Source organism: Coenobita brevimanus, unplaced genomic scaffold (assembly GCF_032717465.1).
Source record: "Coenobita brevimanus isolate Jiangsu-jjx unplaced genomic scaffold, ASM3271746v2 jjx.HiC_scaffold_2561, whole genome shotgun sequence".
NCBI lineage: Eukaryota > Metazoa > Arthropoda > Malacostraca > Decapoda > Coenobitidae > Coenobita > Coenobita brevimanus.
Window position 1 is genome coordinate 114,974 of NW_027643502.1, and position 10,142 is coordinate 125,115.

Sequence of the window (10,142 nt, forward strand, 5' to 3'; positions counted from 1 at the left end):
TAATGCACTATTAACTGAAATTGTAGAAGAGCTGAGGGAACGCAAGAGTAAGTGGATGAGGGAATGTGAGAAGGCACTAAAAGATCTTGACCTAAATACAGAAGGGTTAAAAAATATAACAAAAGATGAACTAACCAGGAAAATATATGATGAGGACACAAAAAGGTGGGGAAAAGACATGGAAAATAAATCATGCTTAGAAGTATATAAAAAATGGAAGAAAGAAATAGGTGGAGGAGATGAAATATATGATAATTCACCAGCCTCCATAATCCTGTTTAAATGCAGATCTAATACACTAAATTTAGCAAATAGAAACAGATTCAAGGGAACTGAGACAAATTGTCCAATATGTAATGCAGAAACAAGACTTGATACATTTTTTATTAGACTGCACAGGATATATGGAAGAAAGAACACAACTGGTAGAATTACAACAGCCATATATAGAGGAAAGAAATAGTATACTTGGGAACCTTCTATTTAATACAAGTGGTATTGAAAAAAAGAAATTAATAATATATAAATGCTGGAAAAAAAGCGAGAGGAAAGTGAAGGAGCTCAGAAATTCAGGCGACTGATTATAGCTTACACGTAGTAAGAGAAGAGGAGGTGTGACCACAGAAAGACACAGAAGGAGAAAAGAGAAAGAAGGAAATCGTTTAGAGGTGCCGTTGTAAAGGCAATACCTCAACAACACCACATCACATCACATACTACTGTATTATCATTTACTAATTGTTCTACTTCCTTACTTTTACATTTAGACAAACCTTGTATGTTAATAACCCTGAATAAAAATTCCCCCTCTTCACTGTTTATGTTCTCATTTCTCCGGTCCCGTCAGTTCTCATTATCATCTGTGTCCAATCTTACGATCTTCTATCTATCTATTGCCAGACGCCATAATCCCGTAAGGGGTGGTCATTTGACTTTGAGTTATTTGTTTTACGGGGAGGGGCACTAACCCTCCGCCAACCCACTTATTGACACGTAGAGAGCACGTATGGTTTGGTTATATGGTTACCACCCAGGGTTGTAAATGGTTTCTTGGCATACAGGAAACCATTAGGCTTGTCACTCAATATAAAGCCACCTGTAAAGGAAAGAAAAGCAGTAAGAAGTGACAGGAAAGATGCGAGAAATAGGAAGAGAGGAGGGCAGGCACAGAAAAAGAAGGATAAATACTTCTTTAAATATTCTAGCACATACCTCTGTACCCTCTTTTTCTCTCTCTCTGGCCTCCCTATTATCACTTCCTAGCACACTGAACACAACTAAATTCTTCCTTCTCTTTTCCTTATCCTTCCTCTCTTCTATATTTTCCATTACACTCTTAAGAACCTGCTCAGTAATATTAGTTACCAATTCTTTCATTTCTTTCTCCTTTTCCTCCCATCTTCCATAAATAGAGTCATCTTTTCCTGCAGCTCTTTGTGCTTCTTCCACACCTCATGCAAATTCTCTTTCATCCCCACTGTACGTTCATCCTTTCCCTCTCTTTCATTCCAATCCTTCTTCATATATCATTCTCCTTCCCATCTCTTCCTGCTCCTCTCTCACTTTCTGTAGCTCTTCCTTCATAGCTTGGGTCTCTTCCCTCAGTTCTTCACATTGGTCCATGTTAATTTTTACCCTGGGTTTGCAGGCATAACAGATAAACATCATACCTTTATACCCTCTTCTTGCATGTGACATACTTCCCTCCTTTTTTCTTCCTCTTCTTCACACCTGCTGCAAAGTTCCTTGTAATTCACTTTCCCAATAAATCCACATTTCTTGCAGTTCTTCTTCATTGCCCCTCTACCTCTTATCTCCTCTCCTTCCATCTTTAATTTCCAAAAACAATAGCGCTTTGCCTCAGTTCAGTTCAGTTGAATGGCGGAGGTCTTGCCTTGGTATCGGCACTTCCTGATGCAGTCTTATTGTGGTCTTTTTGTGGTCTGGGTCTTTTTCTTATGGCATTGAGTCCTTTATTTTCTTTTCCCTTATTTTCCAAAATCTGTATAACATTGCTTTATTTTCTTCTGTGTTGCTGTTATCGAATAATAGTGTTCCAATAATATTCTCTTCATCTTGCTGGTACGGACGCTGTAATGCAGGATGTTTTTCTCTTTCCTCGTTGTAGGCAGGGCAGTGTAGGATGTAGTGGTTCAGATCCTCGGTGTTGTATCCACACATAAAGCATTCTGTTGATTCATTTTGGAATCTTCTTCTGTCTCTCAGGTTCATGTTATTACTCCTACACCTGAAGAGAATGACTGATGCTCCCCTGTTGTCATATACTTTCTCTTGTCCACCCATCTCTTCTCTCCATTTACTATACATTCTCAGGCTCACTTTTTCTTGCATCTCTTGCTTCCAAGCTTTTGTATCCCATGCTTGCACTTTCTTCTTTATCTCATCATTTGTCACATTGCTTCCTCTTATATCCAACATTCTTCCTCCCTCTATTAGTCCTTTTATCCATCCATTATTTTTAACTTGCACACTCATCTCTCCCACAACTCTTTCAATCAGGTCATTCCCCTCCCCTCTCAAGATATACTGTAGATACTTCAGCTGACTTTCCATAATTCTTGCTCTCATACTTGATATTCCTATTTCTCCCCTTAAGGCTGCTTGTTGTGTATAGCTTGGGCAATAGTAAAGAGGGCAAAAAATCTGAAAGATGAAAGTGACCCGGCAAAGAAAAGAATTGGAATTTCACCTGATCTGACGGAGAAAGAAAGGCAGGTTGAAAAAAGACTGAGGCAAGAGTTAAATGAGAGAAAAGCTAACGAAGAAACAGGATTATATATAAAAAACGGAAGATTGTGCAAAGTAAGAGAGGACAGAGGAAGAGAAAATTAGAACCAAACAATGATACAGTACAGAAGGATGAACTAAGAAAAAGAGAAGAAGGATATGGGGTAACATTTAAGTTAATTAATATACAGGGGTTAAGTAGACATAAGGTAGTAGAGGTACAGCAACACATATCAGAGAGTCAAGATATTGTATGCCTGACAGAAACACAGCAAAAATATAATAAAATTGACCTAGATAATAACATAATGAAGCATGAAAGCATGAGAGAAATAAAGGACAAAAAAGGAGGAGGTATAATGGTGCTGTATAAACAAAACAGTAACATTACTCTAAGAAAAGAATCTCTGAAAAATAAGGATGTACTTGTACTAAAAGGAAAAATATTAGATCTAAGCATAAGAATAATTATAGTATACTTTTCTGTAATTAGGACAGAAGAAGACAGAACTAGAAATTTCTCAATGAAACAAGAGATTGAGAAAAGTATGAATGAGGCAGAGGATGAGGGTCTAATAGTCATGGCAGACTTCAATGGGCATACAGGTATGTTAGGTCATCAGCAGCTTGACATGAATGGAAAAATAATCCTGGACGGGATAAATGAATATAAATTACCGTATTTCGCGGCATATAAGACGCACTTTTTTGTCTCAAAGTTACCTTAAAATATCCCCATGCGTCCTGCACGTTAGACTAAGGCAGGTTAGTTAGGCTTCACTGAGAAGAAACTCTTATAAAGATGATCATCTCAATGCTTAGCAACCACAGGTGTTTTCTACAGTATGCAGACTTGATTTTATTTTTAAAAATAATATACACTAGTTTGTATATGCAGCAGATTTAAGAAACACCCGGGATCAGAAACACATAAAACTTTCGCGGGTTTGTTTACAGCTCAACTGGCTAACATCGTGAAGATATTTAGCGGTTTAGCAATTTAACAGTTTAGCATCCGCACTATTCCAGCAAGCTAACGTACATGATCACTGGTGAATTGTCTGCTAACCTTCTGAAAGGCAATCATGACCACTTTGCTTGCCATCCATTCACTAACGAGCAAAGCAATCATACTGGAGAGATGCTGGCTAGTGAAACTGCCAAGTCATCAAAACAGACTTTCGTCACGTATGGAAATACAGTAACCCTAATTAGGTCAGTTACTTTTGTGACATTTTGTGAGTGTATATATGCAGCAGATATTAAAACACGCAAGTTCAAAAACACAAAGCATTCACGGTTTGTTTTCAGCTCAACTGGCCAATACCGTCAAGGGGTTTAGCGGTTTAGCAACTTAGCAGTTTAGTGTCTAGCGTACACCCTACTCTAGCAAGCTAACGTGCTCACTGGTGAACTGTCTGCTAACCTTCTGAAAGGCAATCATGACCACTTTGCTTGCCATCCATTCACTAACTAGCAAAGCAATCATGCTGGAGAGATGCTGGCTAGTGAAACTGCCAAGTCATCAAAACAGACTTTCGTTACGTATGGAAATTCAGTAACCCTAATTAGGTCAGTTACTTTGGTGATATTTTGTGAGTGTATATATGCAGCAGATATTAAAACATGCAAGTTCAAGAACACAAAGCATTCACGGGATTGTTTTCAGCTCAACTGGCCAATACCGTCAAGGGGTTTAGCGGTTTAGCAACTTAGCAGTTAAGTGTCTAGCGTACACCCTACTCTAGCAAGCTAACAAAGTTACAGCTTCACTTTTTCAGCTAAGTGAAGTACTTTAGCAATGTCTATGCAACTCAGGGCACACCCAATTACAGTATTTTGTTATGAAAATAGGATAAAATTCACTGAGTAGCATAACTGATGCAATACCGTGAACCGGGGTGACTTCGTACGATTTTGAAGGTTTTTTCATCCTGACACAATTTATTTTGGCCAAAATACTGATGTTAAGTATTACATACGTACGTGAGCCAATAACCTGTAAGCATCTAAGAGCTAGATAATCTCAGAATCTCCATCTAGACGTAGAAAAATATTTTATAGGTGTCCGAGGTCACCCCGGACTGGGGAGACTTCGGACTGCCTTGGGGTGACCCCGGACACTCATTAGAAATACACTGAAATGGGCCCCTAGTAGCTCAGCTGAATGTTTGGACAGTTCTGGGGAGTCTTCGGACACTGCGCGACTTTTAAAAAAATTGCTGAAAAAAATACAAAAAAATACAGAACAATTACAAGTAAATAGTAGTGATATATAGCAAAAATAGATGAAAAAATAAATTTTCCATTGACTTACAACCCCAGTTTAGTTGATTATACATATACATTATAGGGAGTACATTCCCACGCTATGCGCAGGTTAAAGGCACGATTGTGACTGACTGACCGGACGGTTTAAAGCGTGCCGGCTATTTAAATGCCTAATTAAAGGGAACTTGGAATGGAGGAACATAAGATAGGGAAGGAAAGAGCTAAAGAGTGAAGGAGCTTGGGAAGGAGAAACAGGAGGAGTCAGGAATGGAAGGGGGAGTAGATGAGGAATAAGAGGAGGGAGTGGAGACGAACTATAAGGATATCATACCGGTACCGTACCATATGGTAACTTAAATAATGTGTGTTCTCACATTGCACAAAACCAATTAAACTAAATAATATCTCTTCTCAGACTAGAAATGTGACATAAATACGGTACATTCCCACGCTATGCGCAGGTTTAAAGGCACGATTGTGACTGACTGACCGGACGGTTTAAAGCGTGCCGGCTATTTAAATGCCTAATTAAAGGGAACTTGGAATGGAGGAACAGAAGATAGGGAAGGAAAGAGCTAAAAGAGTGAAGGAGCTTCGGAAGGAATGAGAGAAGGAGCTTGGGAAGGAGAAACAGGAGGAGTTAGGAATGGAAGGGGGGAGTAGATGAGGAACAAGAGGAGGGAGTGGGGACAAACTATAAGGATATCATACCGGTACCATATGGTAACTTAAATAATATGTGTTCTCACATTGCACAAAACCAATTAAACTAAATAATATCTCTTCTCATACTAGAAATGTGACATAAATACCGGTACAGAACGAATGCCATTCTATGAGATCACAGTGACTTACTGTGGCCATGAATTAACATAAAGATTGAAAATCATATCTTCTCCTTTTTCAAGAACAGACTAGAAATATGACAAGAATAAGGCACAATAACTAGAAATATTACAACAAAGTGAACAACTGGAATTCTAAGAGATCACACAATGACTTACTGTGGCCATGAGGTAACATCTAGATCAAAAATCATACGTTCTCGTTTGTCCAGGATTGGCTCCTGTAAGTACATTACTATGTCTGACTCGTCTATGGCACACATTTCATCACCTGGAACATTAGAAGTTACAAACACATTCTTTGTACCTCTTACATGTTTTAAGAACCTAACTTTCAATGTCTGTACATCAATGACAATAGCAACAAAATACTTCCTCCTCTTTCCTGTCTTATCTGAAAGTTGTACAATCACCCAGTCATGTAGCTTAGGATTACGTGTTGGCCCTACATCTGTCTCTGCTGTCTCAGTTGTAGTTCTGGTACCAGTACTTGTTACTGTTGCTTGCGTCATAGCTGTCCCATCAGTGCTGGTACTTGCCTCTAATTCTTGTGTCTCAAGTGTCCCATCATTACTTGCCCCTGCTGCTTCAGGAGAATCTTCTGCTTGATTCACTGGCTGTATTTGCAGGTCCTCACCATCCATATCTATGATAGGGAGCTCTACTTCACTAAGTATTGCAGCAGTACCGGTACCAGTACTGGATGACTCAGAATCTGTGCTTACAGTTCCCTCTTCTCTCATTTTCCTTAGTCGTTTAGCTGTTACACTCTTGCCTGCAGGCACTTTTAGTTTCCTCTTCCTCTGGCATGATTGCTTCTTTCCATATCGCATTTCCGATAGAACACTGACCAATGACTCATCAAAATGTAATGCAAAATCACTACCGGTGGTACTACTGGCACTTGATTTTCTTGCAGGTACATGTGGGGTTGTTGCATAACCCGAGGTAGATGCTTGAGATGAGGCATTGGTACTGGTACCGGTATCAGTGTTAATCTCTGAAGTAACAGTGGTACCGGTATCAGTACTGGAATCAGTGTGTTGTGGTAGACGAGCTAGTACCTCCTGTCGGTTAAGTGGCGTTATCCCACACTTGCGAAAGCCATTCATGATATTCTTCATAATATTATCACTTATTCTATTGAGCAGTTGTCCTAGAAGCTTTGGGAACTCTGATTTTGGAAGGGATACACTTCTTCTTCCAATACTTGATGTTTTGAATTCACTTAGAATTTTACGCCAATGAGTTTTCACTGCACGGAAGACAGCAACATCTAAGGGTTGGGTGAGATGTGTAGAATTGGGGGCAATAAAACAAAATCAATGTTGTGCTCCTCACAAGCTTCCACAACAGACAGAGAAAGGTGGCTAGCTAAATTATCCCCTATGAACACTACTTTGCCGTCCTGACGTTTTGCATGAGGTAATCCAACTTTAAAGAACCAGTCCTCAAACGTATTACTGTCGAACCACCCGCTGTCTGTCCTGTTGTATCGCACATTTGAAGGGCCACCTTCTGTCCAAGTGTTGTACAAGTTTACTGCCTTGTACACCACATATGGTGGAAGCATCTTTCCAGATCCGGAACAAGAGAACATGATGGAGATGTTGGATTTTGTGTGGTTCATTACCCTCTCTGGATATCTGGTACCTCGGCGAACTAAGATTTTCTTGTTTCCTGGGTCATCAGAGAGATTGGTTTCATCATAGTTAATGATGTTACTAGGAGGCACATCTTTCAGTGTTTTTTCAAGATTATCAAAATATTGATTGATTTCAATTGGACCGACTTTAGCACGTGCAACTTTAATATTCTGAGATACCCTCTGAGCCAGTTTGTTTTTGTGGCGCAACAGAAAACACGAACTCCAATCAGTTCCAGGAAGATTGTTCTTGAAGCGTTTCACAGTAATCCCACGTTCGTCTAAGTAGCACTTTATTAACATTCGCAGTTCAAAAGTGTCAATAGGCAGACCCCATTCTCCCAGTGTAGTGACTCGGTTCACAATATGTAGTTCTTCTTCTGGAGTAAAGACAGTTTGTCCACCTGGTTTTTTTACATGTTTCTTTGTCATATAGTCATGTAAAGTACTTTTAGAAACATCATATTTCTTAGCAGCCTGTCTGACACTTAACTTTCCATCACGTACGTCTGCACTAGCACACTCTAAAAGGCTGCCACGGCGTTCCACCGTATAGTGTCTTCTACCATCACTGGTAGATACACTCACTCTCTTGTAATTTCGAGGCATTGTGGCTTAGTTCATCTCACACATCATCTGTTATATAAATGCAAAAACAAAGATAAGCATGCAGACTATGTACATTGTACAAAATATGTTTTATTACATATAAAGAAAGCAAATTAGATATGCTGTCTGACCTCAGCACTTTAAATATCCATTGTCCGAAGTCACCCCTTTAAATCCCAAAAATGCGTACACATTCACTCATGTCATGTTTACATACATTTAAATTGCAGATTTTAACCCTTTCTCTGTTCCAATCTTCAAGTTAGACGTTAAAGTAAACCTCTAAATGTGTATAAGCGTGCGGTTTGTTATGATTCGTTCACACCAGACCAAGTTTTCCCGTTTTCATTTTTTCACCAAAAAATAGCATTGTCTTTATTACAATATATTCACCAGTGGAAAATAATATTTTAAAAAGATAATTATACATAACATTTTACAAAACCTATGGAACATTATCCAGTTTAAAGATATGCGATATCTTTCTTCGTTTAGCAGCTGCGTAGCATTTAATCTTTTTATGCAAATTTCGTCCGAAGCCACCCCGTGTCCGAATTCACCCCGGTTCACGGTATCTGAAATAGCAGTGCCTGACGGGCATTCATATCAGCGTCCGCCATTTCAGGATGATTGACAACGTTCACTCTCTGCATCTCTGGTGCCTAAGCAAAGCTCTCATGATCGGCAATGGGGATCATTTAGGCCTTAATGTCCAAATTTGTTAGGTTAGGTTAGGTTGTAAAATCGTTTGCCATTTTGGACGTTACGGCCGAAACGACCAGAATCCTAAGGTGTAGGTGAGAGTTTGGTGTGGGTGTAGTTAAGGAAGTAGAAGTGGGAAGAGTCAGGCTAGGGAACTGATAATCCGCTTATTATAATCCCTTCAGCCCAGCAATGTATTTTATAGGGTAGTTTATTCATGCTCGCCTTATGATTTTATTCAGTTCAGGAAACATGTACTGAGGAGGTTGATATGGGCTGTATCAAATGCCCCAAGTCTGAATATCGCCTGTGCTCAGTTAAAACGATTGCCAAGTTAAAATCGTATGAAGTGTGGTATAAGCAATTCATTGGATGGTACTGAGGACCATTTACTGTATGAAAGTGACAGTGAAACAGTGATGATGACTGAGGTGATGACTTCCAGTGATGCTTCAGGACTCGGGGGAAGTAGTGATGAATTCTCAGGATTTGAAGACGAGTGAAATTTTCACCATGTCAGTAATATGAAGTGAATATAGGTTTTAGGTGATCATGACAGATGCAACCATGGAAAATTTAGGATCAGTGGTGCTGTACACCTTTAGTCTTGCACTGATGATGTTTGGATGAATAAATTGTTTGAGATGTTTCATGTCCTTAAGTGATGATATTTATATTGAACAACCAAATACATTTTGATGTTTTTGGCATATAATAGAGCCACTGGGTACTCCAAAACGGACTGATGTAAATGTTTCAGAGGTGAGCGAATGTTGCATGTGGTGTGTACATGTGTGCGTGTGTGTGTGTACCATAGCGACTAGGAGGCAGCAGTGTTAAGACCAAAAATGGATGTTTTCACAGTACTCGAATGTTTTGGGATGGATGTCTGTTTTTAGCAAATTCTGGTAAGAGAAATATGCATTTTTAATTGTTGATGCTGCAAGGAAAACAGCTGACAGTAAGGGAGTGATACTGGGAGAAGAGGGTTAAGCCAGTTGTCTAGCGCTTGGGATGCAGCAGTGTTGCTAAGAGATAGTTTCACCATTCTCGACATGTTTTGAGATGAATGTCTGTTTTTAGTAAATTGTGATCAGTGAAGAACGTATTTTTAACTGTTTATGCTGCAAGGGAAACATCGCTGACAGTGAGGAAGTGATACTGAGAGGAAGGGGTAGAGACTGCTGTCTAGCGACTGGGAGGCAGCAGTGTTACTAAGGTGTAACAATGGATGTTTTCACCGTAGTATGTTTTGAAATGAATGTTTATAGTAAATTATGATCAGTGAAGCATACATTTTTAATTGTTGATGCTGCAAGGCA

General features: G+C 39.3%; 1 protein-coding gene across 1 annotated transcript; it reads right to left on the reverse strand.

The window, feature by feature from the left end:
* Positions 1 to 7,140: 7,140 nt before the first annotated feature.
* On the reverse strand, positions 7,141 to 8,118 carry LOC145389864 (uncharacterized). The gene has a single exon (XM_080264993.1). It carries the CDS (start codon positions 8,116 to 8,118, stop codon positions 7,141 to 7,143), a length of 978 nt encoding a protein of 325 aa, XP_080121119.1.
* Between the last annotated feature and the right edge of the window lie 2,024 nt (positions 8,119 to 10,142).